Here is a 17,509-nt window from a genome sequence, read left to right as displayed (position 1 = left end):
AACACATTTTTTTCTTATTTTTGCTCAATTTTGCATTATTCGAGTAGAACCAATCTAACAAATTTTACCCAAAAAGGGTTCAAAAATGAGCTGCTTACTAGGGAAGGAGTCACTTGGGGAACTGCAGCCATGGTAGTATTCTGCAAGCTTAGAAGCCCATATATTCTCAGTGAATGTTGATACCAAAGCCTAAAACCAAGAGCCAATCAAAGGCACATCAAAATTTACAAAATCTCCCCACTTTATAGCCTAAGTACAAGCTTTTGTGCTTGGCTTTCAAAGGAGAATAGAATGTACAAAAGAAAAAGTGTCCAGTGTGCAGTCTTACTCGATCGCCAGGTCTGCAGGGGGCTTTAATTGCTTCAATGGAACCTTTTCTCTAAGACACAAAATGAAGCTAAGCATGCGTCCAGAGTTCCCTTCAAAGGAAAAGGATGGAGGATTTCAAAATTTGAAAGAGGGGTAAAATTTGGGCGGAAATTGTACCTGGGGTATGGGGACTGGGGAGGGTCCATCAAGATCCAGCAGCGGCCCCGACATTAGGGACACAAGGGCAAGAAGCACCAGCAGGGAAGCACATAGCATGGATGTTTTGGTGAGTGCAGAGGCCAGCATGCTCATCTTGATATGAAGTCGCCCACGTTGAAATACCATGACTGCTGTTGCATTCAAATATCCCCTGTTTTGTTGCCCTGCATTGTGCCAAGTCCATTGGCCCGTGAGGGCTCCACCTTGGCGTTGCTGCAGAACTGAAGAGGAAGAAACCCGGGAGGGGGAGAGAAAGCAGAAGATATGGAGCAGTTAAAAAAAAAGCAGTAGCAAGCAGGTAGCTCTCTCTCTCTCTCCCACACACACACACACAAAAAAAACACACTGGCGGGCGTGTCTCTCTTCCCGCATAAACACACGTGGTGTCACTCTCTCTCTCTCTCTCTCACACACACACGCACACCAGTTGTGTCACTCTCTCTCTCTCTCTCTCACACACACACACGCACACCAGTGGGAGTCTCTCTCTCTCTCTCTCTTTGTGTGGCGGGCGGCTATGGCGAAAGTCTCTCGAATTACTGGGACTATGAAAACCTAGACGAAGATAAACAAGCTGTGGGCAGCCTCAGACTCCCTCTCTCAAAACATGCCTTTCAGCGGAAAAAGGTTGAGAGCTCTGCACAATGCATGCTAAAAAAGCACAGCAAGCAGGAAAAGCTTTGCTTGCTTTCCCCTTTCCTTTTCTCGCAGACAGGCGTCGAAGTTCGTGCGGCCCATGTTTCGAGAAAATCATGAAAAAACAATTGCTGCCTATGCAACAAGCCTGAAGGGACACAGTACAATCTAACTCTTTGAGCCTCCTTTGCCTGCTGCAAACAACAAGGCGTTTGTCAGAAGTATATACATTACGCGGGTGACGGGTCACTGCACAAAACAGAGCGCGCGCACACACACATTGCCCCCCACACACACGTGTACACACAGACACACATTGCCCCCACACACACACACACACATTGCACACAAGCTACCCTGAATAGGCCCCGTTTCCGTTACAGAAAAGCCCTCAAAGTGTTTTAATTTAATCAAATTTCAAATTTTCCAAATTTCGGAATTTGCCTTCCTCCACCTGCGCTTTTCAATCATGAGCTTTCTCAGCGCAATCAGAAAAGCCATCGATATATTTTAATTAAATCAAATTTCAGCTGCCATATTATTTTCTTTTTTTTTTTTTGAATTTTCAGCTTTTGTTTGCACTGCAAACCGCTGTCTCTTTGTCACACGGCCGTCTCTCAATCCACCCTGTCCAAATCGAACAATTGTTCTCATTCATTGCTTGTAATTTGGTTCAAAAAACAAAAACAAAAAATATAAGACAAGTCACATTATAGTATTACTATTAAATATTTTCAAAGCCTCAAGTTTCAACTCAAGAGTCTAGTCAATTGTATTGATATCTATAATGTTACCCCAACGTCCAATTTAGTCCGGCTTATGGGTTAATCCATTAAACCTCTTACAGGTTTAACGTACCAGTCAACTATTCTCACTATTCTTGCCCTTTATTATTCTCACTATTCTTACCCTTGCTAGAGCATTCACCCACTCTTCTTGCCATCTCATTTTGCTGCATGATGGTAGGAGTGTACAAGGAGGACAAACTCCTACAAAGCACAGTACACGTACACGGCCCCACTAGTTGAATTTTAAAAACCCATCTCTAAATTGTGATGGTGGGTGCCCTGCTCACATGTTATAGGGATTTTTTTACTTTCTAATTTTACCATCAAAAATTACAGGAATACGGCTAGTACAAGTTGCTCATCACAGCTCAGAACCACCAACACCCGTATGACTCAAATTTAGGGTTTTCATTGGCTAGTAGAAACAATAAGACTGGGAAACTCAAGCTATGTCGTATAAAACTCACCAATGGTAGTGAACTCATGCGAGCTCCATTTGTGTCCATATGAAATCGCACCATCAAGTGTACATTGGACTACGAGACCCTAATCTAGGATTGTCTTCGACATATGCCATGCTCATCATAACACACCAATCTTAGTCGCTAATATCCCGCATTATGAAGGAGAAACTTTGATCATTCAAGGCTCCTTGTCCATGGGTGTTAAAACACCCGAATGTGCCTTCTCTTTTTCAAAAAAAATGTCCACCAAGCCTATAATGCACACCAACATTAGAAAAAATGTATTGGTGATTATTTCATAGCATGTGATAAGACTTATAATACATTGTATTACTAAGTGCCATGACTATCTATAAGCATGCTTAACTTTTCCGATTACATGCATTAATGTAGGCCAAGAGCTAACAAAGAAACGTTAAGAGGAAATTTTCTACTCACACGGACTAATGTGTAACCAAACTAGGGTATAACCTTCACACACACCCCCCCCCTCCAACAAACCCCCTCTCTACCAAAACCATGATTACAATTAAGCACATGGCAAAGAGGGTGCTAACGAGTACCTAGTCTATAAACATAATTATACACCAAGTCATTCTTTGGTAATGAAGCCAACCGCCTAAATTATTTCTTTGTTTTTTTTGTCTTCTTCTATTCCCTTGCATAAAATGAAAATAATCTTATACAGTTTGGAGCACACAAAAGAGGCATTTATTTTTGAACTAGATTGCATGAAATCCTTCAAGTTCTCTATTCAATGGTGGATGTGCCCATATAGAAGCTTTCCTTCTTTAAAGAAACAGTTGTACAGCATGTTTTCTAGATCTAGTAGGACCACATTGCTACCAAAAGTAAGCCAAAATCTTTGATAGTAAAGCAAGCAACTCATGAATTCACAAGTTGCAAATGTAAGCTTCCATTCTTATGTGTCCATGTAACAATTTAGATGAACTTTATTACTACCTGAAAGGGACCCCATCCTTGTTCATATAGTACTTGGATCCACAAGTTGCTACTTTAAGGTACATATTTACTTCCATGTCATCTAGCATTTGTTTTCAGAGTTCACTTTCCATGATATTGATAACTTTTGATTTGCTTGAGTTTTCAAAATAAAATCTTGAAAATTGGTACCATCTTTTCATGCTTAGATTGAAATTACTCATCAAACATCACTAGGTGCTTGTAATGTATTCTTCATAAAACAAATCAAGAGGGATAATTATTTTAGGCACTCCATACCCGTCCACATATGCTTACTTAATGTATTCTTGTAATGTATTCTTCATAAAACAAATCAAGAAGGATTATTATTTTAGGCACTCCATATGTGTCCACATATCCTTACTTAATGCATATGTGCATAAGTTTTGTATCACGATAACACCTCAAAACATACCCCAAAAACATTTTGCTTCTCCAACACGATGCCACCAAAATAAGCAAATGCTCTTTTCACTCTTTAGAAAGGACGATGGCATCATGAAGCTTGTGAGCATAATGTTATGGTAGACCCACTTTCCTCATTATAAAGTTTATTATTTATTCATCATGTGTGCAACATGATAGGTGAAGCATTGACTTATGAGAAAATTAGGCACCAAAAACATGCACCTTCTCATACATCAACAATACATATTGAAAAGCTTCTGAAGGGAATTTTTGCATTGTCGAGTTATAATAAAGCTCAAGATGTTACATTTTCCCTAACAATGGTCTATTTTTGTGTATTATTGATTTGTAATAAAGCTCAAGATGCTACATCTTCCCTTAGAGCCGCCCATTAAAAAATGGGGGAATAATAATTATTAGTACCCATCATCATCATCATGAAATGTGTCTAATCTACATTTAAAAGAAGTACAAAAACTATAAGCAACCAAAGCCTCCAATAAACAAGCATACTTTACCTTGCATAATAACTCCAAACAAGTTAGGCATTTTGTAAAGCAAAGGGCCTAGAAGTTTCCCATATATTATCATATAGAAAAAGTTTATGCACACAAATATCAGTAAGAATTTATCATATAACAACTCTCTCTCTCTCTCTCTCTCTCTCTCTCTCTCACACACACACACACACATACACACATGAGCACGCGCGTGTGCACACTTGTGTGTGTGTGTGTGTGTGTGCATGTGCATCACTGTGTGTGTGCATGTGTGCATCACTATGTGTGTGTACATCACTCTATGTGTGTGTGTGCGCATGCACATGCATCATTGTGTGTGTGCGTGCACATGCATCACTCTGTGTGTGTGCATGCATGTGTCACTGTGTGCGTGTGTGTGTGTGTGTGTGTGTGCGCGCGCATGCACGCATGTATACACGCACACATTGTGTGTGTGTGCGTGCGTGCATGCGTGCGTGCGTGTGTGTGTGTGTGTGTGAGAGAGAGAGAGAGAGAGAGAGTGTGTGTGTGTGTGTGTGTGTGTGTGTGTGTGTGTGTGTATGTGCACCCATGCATGGAAACCTAATCAACATGGTCAAAGGTATTGCTTCAACCTAATTAACCAACTAATAAGTATATATGGCAAGGCTCATGGGAAAGGTAAATGGTAGACAAGGGTCAACATGAAATTAAATCTAATGGCAAAATTTTATCATTCAAAGTTGGTCGGATGGTCTAAGGAGATTTAAAATATTTATGTTTCATAAATGATTTCATAAATGGGCAAGAAGTCTAAGTAGAAAAATTATGGGTCTTAATATTGTGTGCTTTAATAAATTTAGAGATTGGGTGTGAAATCATTATAAACAATGCTTAAAATGTTTACAACAAGGAAAGAAGCATAAAGCAAATTATGATTATACATGAGTAAAAGATGGGTACCAAGAATTTAAAGAGTAGTACCATGACTATGACAAAAATAAAATGTGAAAAGATTTGGTTAATATGGTTACTTTAACCAACAAAACATCATTACATAATTTACAACACAACACATTGTAAAAAAGTGTTCAGTATAAGTGTTCTTGAGACGTTTATGCATCTTAAGATTGTACAATGAGGAATTTCAAAAAAAGTGAAAGACCTTATAACAATGGGCACCCTTGGGTCATCATTCTCTAAGAGGGCCAAGTGAAAAAACGTTTGTGAAATATATAAGTTAACTTCTCGTTTGCACAATAGAGCTAGTGCTACATTAAGAAGGGAGCATAACGTCTTAAATACACCATAAAAGTATCCTTGATGGGAAGCAAGAACTCTTAAGATGTCCTTGCATCTTGTATCCAAAGGTTATATCATAAGGTCGCTAGCTTATAAGGTTAAAAATTTTGAAAGGTAGCTACCTTATAAGGGTAAACAACTCTAAAGGTCTCAAGACTAGGAATGGTGCCCTCGCATTACTGTTGAAATTAGGGCATTGTGATGAGCTATGGTGGTTCAAACACTAGAATCAACATCATTAACAAGGTGATTAGCAAATAATTAAGATGTAATTAGTGGGTAATTAGCAAATAGATTAATGTAGGCATGGATACTCAAAAACCAGCAAATTCTCATTAGGGCAATGCCTCAATTTATAGAGTTTACATCAAGCATCAAATCCCACTGATTTCTCCATGATTCACATCACCTCTTTTCCCTGATTCTCTCCACCTCTTCACTTTTCCCAGAATATCTCCACACTTCCTAAATCTTCTCATGCTACCCTTTATTCTCTCCCAGTAGATTCTTCTCACCTTTTCACAGGTTCTTTCACATTTACACATTCTCTTTTACAGCCTCTAACCAAGGGCTTGTTCCTGCACACACCCTATTCACTTGTATTTTCAACACCTCCCCTTAAGTGAATACTCCTTGTCACGTAGGCTATAATGCCTGTGACCGACGGCGGCAGACCGGATGGCCATGTCCGGGGTTCAGTGGGAGAGGACGCCCATGTGGAGTCATGGGCGGCCAGGCTAGTGTGGACGGCAGGCCACACACTATATAGCCTGGGGGATGAGGGGCAATCCTCATTCTTCCTCTATGGCTGGGTGGTGAGCCAGAGGCCGTCCCCTCTTGTGGTAATGCCCGTAGCGGCGTTACGGGAATGTAACACTGGTATCAGAGCGTGGTTCGATGGGATTGTCAGAGCCCGCGCGTGACCGGGGGACCGGAGCCCACTCGATGGTTTTCGACCATTCGTCTCCTTATCCTTATCCGGAATGGAGGGTGTGGAGGGAGGTAGCCATGGAAGAATGGAGGGGAAGAACTCTCTCTCTCTCTCTCTCTCTCTCTCCCTCCCCCGACACACACACAGCAAGGAAAATCAAGTAAGCAATTTCCGTTTTTTTTTCTTTTCTGTGTTGAAATCGTTTGAGTTGCAATTCGTTTCAATGAAGCGCCTATATCTGTGTGTGGGGAGGTGGGGGGGCGAAGAGCAGCCCCCCTGTCTGCGAAAGCTTCGTTGAAGCTTGTGTGAGGTTGAGAGGGCGAAGACCCTTGCGATAAACCTTAGGCTGCGATGACTTGCGTTGTGTGGAGCTGCTGCTGAAGGCGGAGAGCACCACGTTGAAAGGGGGGGGCGAAGAGTAGCCCCAGCCCCGTTGCTGCGTACGCGAAAGTGGGGGAGTCGACCTCTTTCGTTGCTGAAATGTGCGCTCTGCCCGCTGCTGTAGCTGTGCCAGACTCGAGGGCCGAGCTGTTGAGGTGGGGCGAAGTACGTTGCTGCGTGCGCTGTTTGTCTGGGCGAAAGGCCTCAGCGGCCAGGGGCGAGGGGCCCAGCCCAGGCGGCCAGCGGCGGCCAAGCCAGCCCAGGCGGCCAGCCCAGCGGGCGGCCAGCCCTTAGGCGGCCAGCCCAGCGGGCGGCCAGGGCCACAACCAAGGCGGCCACCAGCGGCCAGAAAAAGAGGAGAAAAAAAAAGTTCTTTATTTTTAAAAAAAATTTATTTTCATTATTCAATTTTAATAAAAATTAAAAAATGAAAAATACAAACAAACGCTCTCTCAAAGTGGGTGTTTCCCATGAGAGTAAGGCTAGTGCCCATATCGTAATCGTGACATGACATAGCCCACGTTTATGCTGGAGTCGATCGACACTCCTCCACTGGCTCTAATGTAGAAAATGATTGCGACAATAGTCTTTACACCTTGCCTATGCGCAATGCCTGCATCCTCCAATGTTTGGTACCAGTTGTGGACGCATTGGTAGAGTCCAACCAAATCGTGCCGTAGTGCACATGCTTTGCATTCATGGTGTAGTAGACGAATATATGTGCCGTAGCACACTAACCCCCCACCAACACTTGGAGTTATATCTTTGAAAGAAGTGTGGCGCAGTCGTGCCGTAGTGCACCCTGGCCATTTGTGGCATAACGCACTTGCTCGTGCGGTGCACGTATGTCTAAGGGTGCCGTAGCGTGCCCATGTCTGCTGAACCATTGACAGTCTTGCACACACGTCATGTCATGTCGTGCACATGTTGGTGTCACGTCGTAAGTGCACTCATACCCACATTGTGCCGTAGTGCACTAGAATTTTTTTAAGGTGGCAAGAGGGAAATCGATGGTAATGTTCTCGCGTAGTTCGAGAAGTATTCGTTGACAATACATAAATACATGATATAAATTCTCTCTGTTAGTGGTTTAACCATGTGGTTTACCACAAAGTAATATGAGAGAAGATCAGACACATTGTTCTTGTTGAAAGTCCACAAAAAGAAGTTCGTGGCTCCAATGTGCTTAGACCCAATGAAAAATGTCTACTTGGACATGGTCCATTGTGACGAACAAATGTAGTCCGTAGAGACACTTTTGCAAGCGCAGTCTTGCCATGGTCATGACTTCTAAAATTGGTCAATGGCATTTAAGATAGCTGGGATTGAGGTCGCGTTTATCGATTACCTGCTAGTAGCCTTGATCACATGACCCCATTAGTAACGTACTCTCTAGACATGACTAGTGTTAGACTCTGGGAGCGTAGCCTCGCCAGATTTCAATTTCCACTTTTGCGAGCGTTGTCTTGCTAGAATTAAAGTTTTGTTCGGACAAATTTGTGTTTGTTTTGTAGTGACAAACAAATCTGAAGGGGTATAATCTTGATATGTAATGCTCAATGCCCTTATAGAAGTTGATCGAAGAGAACTGTTCTTAAACTTACTAAGCATGGTTTTCTCTTCTTTTTTATTGCCATGCGTCGACATCCCACTGCTCGAGAGTTTGTGGTGATCTTTCGAGGGGGGGAAGAGCCTTTTTATATGTCACATCAATTGGTTTGGTGGTAATTTGATGGTATGGGACATCAATTCTCACAGAATCGATTGTAGTCTTGGTGGAATGGGATGCCAAGGCTTGTGCATGTAACTTGACTCTTTGGCAGGTCTGTATGTACACTTGTCCGTAGTGATAAAGTGTGCAAGATAAAATTTGAACTTTGAAAATTACAAATATAGCCATGAGTTGGGATAAAACCCAGTTACAGAGTTCGGAGAAGCTCTAGGTAGCAAGACCATGATGGTGTACTAGTGCTAACAGAGTGATTTAGTTCCGGAGTGATCTAAATCTAGAGGTTAGCAGTAAGACTAGTTTGGTTGGACAGTTTCATGCATGGGGGACGCCCTATAGCATTTTGCAAGTGTAGTCTTGCATATGTTCAACATAAGTGTGCGATTGTGTGAGCACATTTTAGTTGCTACCATATGAATTTGGGAAATATATTACTTTCCTACATAAGCAATTGTAATATTGCATGATCGGCTATTTTGCTTACAAAGTTCATGTGCGTGTAAACCCTATAAGTCGTATGACCCCTGGGAAATGAGTGGAGCATTTCTAGGATTTAATAAGGTTTTACATGGCAATAGTGAGTAGTATCTCACTCCAGATGAGCCTGGTTGTTGTTAGTATCGGATCCGACATATGTAGTGTACATAAACTCGGGCTAAGTTAGGATAGAAGGCTAAGCCGGAGAGCTTAGTGGTAAATCCTACTGTATCTGGTGAGTTTTGACTTAACCGGAGTGTTAAGAAGTAAACTCAAAGTCTGGGGCTGAACCGGAGTGTTCGGAGGCAGACATATCTTTTGTTAAATCGGAGAATTTAGCAACAGATGAGCTTGGGGTAAACCATGGTACCCAGGAAAAAAGCTCTTCACACTAAAATAGTGCACAATAATTTTAGGGTGATAAAAATCCATCTCGCAGGAATGTTTTACAACTTTCCATAGATGATAGATGAAGACCATGTACTTTACGGAGTTAAAGTACATAGGTGGTGACTTCGGCGCCACATTTTTTGTAGGAAGTCACCAGTGGTGTGGTTAGGTCGGCCGAGACTCCACAAGACCTATGCACTAGTTTTTAAGTTGACCTCTATGATAAGGACGTCCAAAAATTCGTGTTGTAATACCAGAGATTGTACTGCAATGTGCAATGGAGGGGCCAATTTGTGTAGTCACTTCTTAGCAGCAAGTGACTTAAGCATCTTGTTATAGATGGCTGTATATGGTACTCCCACTCGGGGGAGGTACGCCATTGGGTACGGAGTTACTCACAGACTAGTATGGAGCTACTAGTGTGATGATAGTGGGTACGTAGTTACTCACTAATGTGATGGTAGTGGGTACGTAGTTACTCACTACTAATACATAGCTGCTAATAAAATTAAGATCCTCGAGTGAAAGATACTCTAGATCAACATTTTAAATTACCGAACCACATTCATGAGTATCGAGGTACTCATAAATATGTTGACGTTGCTCAAATCGAGGGACCGATTTGTTCGATGGTATGGAATAAGCAAGGAGAGTGGAGTAACTTAAAAGTTACACATCACTAGTCCTAGTGAGTTGTCGAGGTCATCCGTAGTTTGATGATCCCCTCTACCTATCAGATAACATTCAATTTTGCAAGCCCTGGCATTTAATCCGTAGTGATTATGAGTTGGGTGTGAGATATGGTTATGAAGTTCTTACAAGAGTACTCGTTTATTTGCTTGTCATTGGTTATAGCTTGGTAGAGATTGCCACCTGTGATGGGTAGGTAGCTTTGCCGCTATGATGAGGAGGCAGCAAATAATGTTCTCATAGTTATACTTCATACCAACACCAAACAGGGATAGGATGAAATTCCTAAGTTCATCATCACGAAGTACTGTGATGTTTGCATTTATATTGAATGTATGATGTAATGAGACATTGGGCTTGTGTAATTACCATCATTTATCTAGCAACCTATGGCTTCGCAGCAAGCTCAGTCATTATCTGTGGATTTATAATGTGGTTATTAGTAGTTTAAAATTTTCTTGATAGATGGTACAACCCACCCAAATGATTCATAAGTGTGTAACCGCTTATGAAGGGTAATAATATGCAACAATGAAGCACTTTGTTACAAGTGTGAAACCACTGATCTGTTGCAAAGCAGTTTATCAATAGTACCACCATATGTGCGTAGACACTATACCACATCTTCGTTGCAAGATGTTTAAAAGTTTCTTGGAAGACTCAATAATATAACATATGATAATAAACATGGTCTAGATTTATTCTTGGACCTATGACACTAGCGCGTAGTCCGCTTGAGAGTAGAGTTTTTGAGGACAAAAACCTTTCTTGAGGGAAAGAAGGGATATCCTCAAATATCACATAAACTGGAATGGTTGTGTGAGTCCAGACAATACTTGAAGGGATATGTCTGGTAATAGCAACAAAGAGTTGTAAGTGATTGGATGTAACTCCAGACACCCGTATAGTGGTGCAAGAATCTTTATCAAACATCTCCACATACTATATGATCTGCCTCCGCAGATATAGTATGGCATAAGAGATAAGAAGTTTGATTGTTATATTTGAAGGGAAATCTTCAAAACTTACATTTACTCTGAGTTAGAGTGGAGTTTAACCATCCGTAGATTGATGGTAGTCAGAAACTCAACAAGATTCTAGAGCATATGCTTGTGCAAAGATGTTACTCTAAGAGAGAAGTATCTCTCAGCTTTGGAACTAATCCTTGTGATGCATGATTAGATTGGCTCTAGTTTATTTCTCCTATGGCCGTAGAGCTTTCCAAGGAGAAGTTTTAACAAGTTGGTGAAGCAACATGGTAGCGTAGTCTACAAATATCTAGTAGCATAGTCTAAGAACTTGCGCTACTAGAGTGCTCTCCAGTACATTAGCTTCTGTGCTAATGACATAATGCAAAATCAAGGCATGAAATTTGCCTTAAGGTTTTGGTTGAAATACCAAATCATGGCTTGTGTGAGCATGATCATGGCTTGTGTGAGCATGATTCTGTCTTTACAGAGGTCTGGCACGCTGTACGCGTATGCACTTTGTCACAGCCGCGCCCACCTTCCTCGCCGACACGTAATGCTAGTCCGGAGAGACTGGCCGTAGGTGCGGCGGGTAGCGAGGCGAGAGTTAGTCCGGAGAGACTAGCCGAGTCTTTGGGGTATAGTTTTGATAGTCCAAGTGCGGGTCATCCTAAGATTCAGAAGACCTATGCACTAGTAAAAAGACAGTTTTATTGGCCTAGTTTGTTTAAGAACGTCCAGACTTATGTGCTGAAATGCAGTAAGTGCCAGGTCAATAAACATGAACGTCTTAAGGTTGGAGGACTACTCCGTCCCACTGGAGATTCCTCAAGGGAAATGGAAAAGCATTTCCATGGATTTCATTACCGGTTTACCCAAGACGAGTCGAGAGAATAACTCGGTGTGGGTGATAGTGGACAGGTTAACTAAAATGGCAAAGTTTATTGCCACGAAGAAAACTGTAAAAATGCCAGAGTTGGCAAAACTCTTTATTGAACATCTCTACAAGCTATATGGCCTGCCCGCAGATATAGTGTCAGATAGAGATAAAAAGTTCAACAGCCATTTTTGGAGGGAAATCTTCAAAAAGTTGGATACTACTCTCAGTATGAGTACGGCAGATCATCCGGAGTCTGATGGTCAAACTAAAAGAGTTAACCAAATTCTAGAGGATATGTTGCGTTCTTATATTAGTAAGAAGCAATCTAATTGGGAAGAGTACTTGCCCTTATTGGAGTTTGCCTATAATTACAGCTCCAATCATTCAACGACTGGATTTACACCATTCATGTTAATGTATGGATTCCAGCCGAGATCTCCGATGGCTGTAGGCCTAGAAAAGGAGAAAATTCAATCTGTCAAGGATTTCCTTGAAGATATGAATGATATGCTCAAAGCTGCACGCGAGAGCATTCGTAGCGCACAGGATCGCGCTAAAACATTTGCCTATAAAGGACGCAGACAAGTGACCTTTGCAAAAGGTGACTGTGTATTTTTAAAGGTTCCTGCGCACGGCAGGCCACACACTATATAGCCTGGGGGATGAGGGGCAATCCTCATTCTTCCTCTATGGCTGGGTGGTGAGCCAGAGGCCGTCCCCTCTTGTGGTAATGCCCGTAGCGGCGTTACGGGAATGTAACACTCCTAGTACACCTAGACCCTATACCAAGTTTGCCTCCCCTTACTTGATAGTTCGTGACTAGTGCCTACACCTCCCCTCAAGTTAACTTAGCACACCTGGACCCTGTACCAAGTTTCTCTCTTACTTGATAGCCCGTGACCAGTGCCTCAAGTCCGAAAACTCCATAGTCCTTGACACACTCTCTCTCTCTATGTGTCCAAGGCTACTATAAGTGCCCGCGACCTTGACTAAAGTGCTCACACATACATCTACCACGTGGCCTACATCATCGGTGGCTCATCGGTGGCTCAGAGGTGGTTCTACTTTGTTGGGGCAGGTTACATTGGGTTGTGGGGTCTCTCTCTCTCTCTCTCTCTCTCTCTCTCTCAGAAAAGATGATCCAACTCCACTTCCTTTGGAGCCTCCATGAAGTTTGCCGATGTCGTTCCTTCTCCACTGGGTTTGCTGTAGCAGTCTCTCGCCATGTGTCCTGGCTTTCCACATTTGTGTGGCAAGTGAAGGTCCTTCCTCCTACTCTGCCTCTTCCTCGTCCTCGTCCTTGAGAGAATCCTCCTCGGGTGAAGAATGCTTTTTCTTCTCCTGCTGTTGAGTCGAGCCATTTCTTCTCTTTGCCTCTGCTCTCTTGCTCTAGTAGAGCTGCTTCTATCTCGTGTAGCTTCAATTCAGGTACATTCTTTAGTGTTGCTACAATATTTTCATATTCACCTTTGTCCACACTCTTCAGAAGCACTGCTAGTTCCTCATCATCTTCTATCTTTTTGCCAGCTATTGCTTAATGCTTTTATATTTGTTCAAGTGTGTGATTAAAGGTTCACTTTCCTTTATGTCCAATTTGTAGAATTGCATTAACAGATTTATCTTTGAATTTTTTGCTTGTGTGCCAAGTAATTTATTGAGTTCATCCCATGCATCTTTTGCCCATTGTATCCCTGTGATGTGATGAATGATTTCATCATTTAAACTGAGTGCAATAAGTCCCAATGCTTTTTCATTCCTGCTCTTCCACTCATTTTCTCCTCTCTTTGGGCATTCATCTCTTCCCTCAACTAATCCCCACAGATTTTTCCTCATGAGCAAATACATGGTTTTTGTCTGCCATGTGTAAAATTGCTCCCCATTAAATTTGGCTATTTCGTGTGCTGTACTCATGGGTGGTGATGTGAAGGGGTCTTACCTCGATCCAATATCAAGATTCAAGGGCAGTGTCTACCCTTTTACAACTCAATCTCAAGTTTACTGGTAAGAATAACCAGAAGCAGTCAAAGGAAATGGACATGGAGATAAAGGAGGCCACATAGATGATTACAACAAATTTATCAACATAAAATCACCAAAAATTACATTAAATCAAGGGTAACCAATTTGTACGGAATGGTTGGAGTATCAAACCAACTCCGAATTGAAATCTGAAGCTATAGGGATCTGTATCAAATACCTAATGGTTAATTTGAACCCTCAATTGTACCAAAATATAGTGATTAGCATTGATTAATCACTGATTAGTAAATTAATCCACTATTTTGTGTGTAAAAAATAGAGTATGCGGGGAGTCTAGATCTGGTGCCTTAGACTTCAAATGAGCTCAAATGCTTTCAAAGGCATCAATAGCAATGAGTCTAGTAGAGGATTAAGCCAATAAACACGAGATTTGACCAAATATTGAAAGCTTAATCTCTGTTTTACCAGTCACCCTGCAGATTTGATGAAGAGCTTGGATCTCACTGTAGACTTGATGAAACTGAATTATGTCTTCACCAGCTTGTAGAGCATGCTTGAAAACACCTTGGGCTAAGAGGAATCAGAGAACTTTGATTTGGTGAAGTAGTAATGTCAAAAACAACTCAAAAAAATGACACCCCTTAATCTGTGAAAATCGGCGCTTCTACTCGGCGGTTTGCTACGATTCTTGCATAGCCCAATGATGTTGGCTAGCTATGGCTGGAAGGATTTGGCCTAATGTGATGTGTGCAAGGAGAGAGAGCTCCTCCACTGGCTGGGGGTGCAGAAACTAGTTGAAAAAAGAGAGAAAATTATAATTTTCTACTAATCTTAATTAGCAAAATAATTAGCAAGATAATTGGCTCACAAATTAGCATGGCTCTGATACCATGTTGAAATTAGGGCATTGTGATGAGCTATGGTGGATCAAACACTAGAATCAACATCATTAATAAGGTGATTAGCAAATAATTAGTGGGTAATTAGCAAATAGATTAATGTAGGCATGGATACTCAAAAACCAGTAAATTCTCATTAGGGCAATGCCTCAATTTATAGAGTTTACATCAAGCATCAAATCCCACTGATTTCTCCATGATTCACTCCACCTCTTTTCCCTGATTCTCTCCACCTCTTCACTTTTCCCAGAATATCTCCTAGAATATCTCCACACTTCCTGAATCTTCTCATGCTACCCTTTATTCTCTCCCAGTAGATTCTTCTCACCTTTTCACAGGTTCTTTCACATTTACACATTCTCTTTTACAACCTCTAACCAAGGGCTTGTTCCCGCACACACCCTATTCACTTGTATTTTCAACAATTACTTCCTCTCAAGTGGGCCAAGTGAGAAAATACTTATAAAATTGCATAAGCTAATGTTTTATGATGTAAGTTTTTACTTCTCATTTGTGCAATATAGCAAGTGTTGTATATACTCTTGTTAGTGTGTGTGAACACGCTAATTATTAGGGTTTAAAAAAGGTGACCCTATCTTGACCATGTCTTTTTGGAGGAACCAAGCATGTATTGACACAATCTAGCAATGCAACTCCCCATTGAGACAGGAGTGAGTATAACAACCCCACCCTAGCTAGATAGACCCCTTATCATAACTAGCTAGAAAACACTCAACTTCATGTGACCAACTTGTTACCGATTGGGAATCGATTGGGGACAAGAGAAAACATCTAAAAGAAATTTTCTCCATATGAACAATACCGATTGGGAAGGAAAGGACATCTAAGAGCAACTCGGGACAAGAGAAAACATCTAAAAGAAATTTTCTCCATATGAACAATACCGATTGGGAAGGAAAGGACATCTAAGAGCAATTTGATCTATTTGAACAATAACCTACCAAAATGACTCAAGCCCCAGCATCTACAAATCGGATATGAACACAATCTAGTGTGTCTCCTTATCAACTCATGTTGGTAGATCTTAATGTGTTACCACAATAGGCACATTTGCACTATGTGATACCAGTGAAAGGGCATTACGAATCTCAACAACAAATGTGCCTAGTGTTGCCACACTAGGCACATCTACACTATGTGATACCAGCGAACGGACATTACCAAGCTCAACAACAACTTTCGTATAATTTTATAACATATGAAAGTCAAATTCTTATAATCCCAACCATTTATGTCTCCACATCTAAAGTATGAGAAGAATGTGGGTGAGTGGGTGAGCTTGAGCTCTTTGTAAAATTTCTTCTTCATACACACACAAGGATAGACACAAGAGAGATGGATGGTTGAATTTTCTACTATCTTTTTCCCTTCTCTATAACCATAACACAATGAATAGAGTATATACTATAAGGGAAAATACTCTATTACTAAAATATACAAGGTCCATAGTATGAAGCAGACTATATGAGTTGGCGCTAACTATGTCATGACTCTAGTAAACCAAAGTGGCTGTGTCACACAACCTATACACCACTAATGGAATATTAAAAATAATCTAGTAACCAAAGTGGTTGTGTGACACAACCTTTAAACCACTAATGGAATATCAACATTGAAGTAGACTATAAGTTGGCGCTAACTATGTCATAACTCTAGTAAACCAAAGTGGTTGTGTCACACAACCCATAAACCAGTGGTGGACGGAATATCAACAATAATCTCACCAACCATGCTAGTTTCATAAGTGTGGAGCTATTATCCAAGAAGTCTGGAGCTATTATCCAAGTGTATCAATCTATTCTAGTTGAGCTCTATAGCTCAACTAGAACAGATTAATACACCTAGATAATAACTCAATGCTTCCCCTTTCTTGACCTTGACTCCATACCCTATAGATCAACGCTTCCCATTCCTTGAACGGATTGATCTCTATAGCTCAATTCTCCCCCTTCCTTGAGTGGATTGAGCTCTATCGCTGAATGCTCCCCTTTCCTTGAGCTCAACTACATACCCTACCCTTCGAGTAAGCTTTTAAACAGGCAAAGCTTCTATGTACCCAATGTCTTTGTGAAGATGTCCAATGCCCGATCCTCTGTGTTGACATAGACAAATCCACATCACCTGTTAAGAACCTTCTTCCTCACAAAATGAAAATGCGATAATGCACCTCAATGTACCTTATCCTAGAATGATACAATAGGTTATTGGCCGACTGTACACTACTCATGTTGTCACAATAAATGATAATTTCCATATCCATGAGGTTACCCATATCTACAAGTAGGTTCTATAACTAAGCTACTTCACATGTTACCATAGTAATGCTCATGTACTCAGCCTGTGTATGGCTACTTCTTAGTACTCCAGCTAATAGCAACACTTCTAAAAGAAAACATAAAGATGCTAGTAGATCTTCTGTCTTGGAAGACAACCCAATCTACATATATGTATGTCAACCACGCCATAGGTTATCATGGTTTCATCCACTTGACTTACCACAAGTCGCTTTGGCATCTTACTTTGCACAAACTTGTGTAAGACGGAATTGAAACATATAAAGTAGCCTTATCGCAT

At 41.2% G+C, this 17,509-nt stretch overlaps 1 protein-coding gene across 1 annotated transcript in view; it reads right to left on the bottom strand.

Annotated features, from left to right (window-relative positions):
• LOC147608629 (protein ROOT HAIR SPECIFIC 17-like) overlaps positions 1-1,362 on the bottom strand; it is a 63,906-nt gene extending 62,544 nt beyond the window's left edge. Inside the window, exons 1-3 of the mRNA XM_086788863.1 lie at positions 487-1,362; positions 329-379; positions 99-189 (exon numbers count right to left, since the gene is read on the bottom strand). Of these exons, the coding sequence (XP_086644989.1) occupies positions 99-189; positions 329-379; positions 487-654 (310 nt within the window). The 5' untranslated portion in view covers positions 655-1,362. The remainder of the gene's footprint in view (positions 1-98; positions 190-328; positions 380-486) is intronic.
• Between the last annotated feature and the right edge of the window lie 16,147 nt (positions 1,363-17,509).

Source organism: Cibotium barometz, chromosome 53 (genome assembly GCF_041138505.1).
Source record: "Cibotium barometz isolate CiBa-2024 chromosome 53, ASM4113850v1, whole genome shotgun sequence".
Taxonomy (NCBI): Eukaryota; Viridiplantae; Streptophyta; class Polypodiopsida; order Cyatheales; family Cibotiaceae; genus Cibotium; species Cibotium barometz.
Note: the sequence above shows the minus strand (reverse complement) of the source record. Positions and strands in the feature narration are given on the sequence as shown.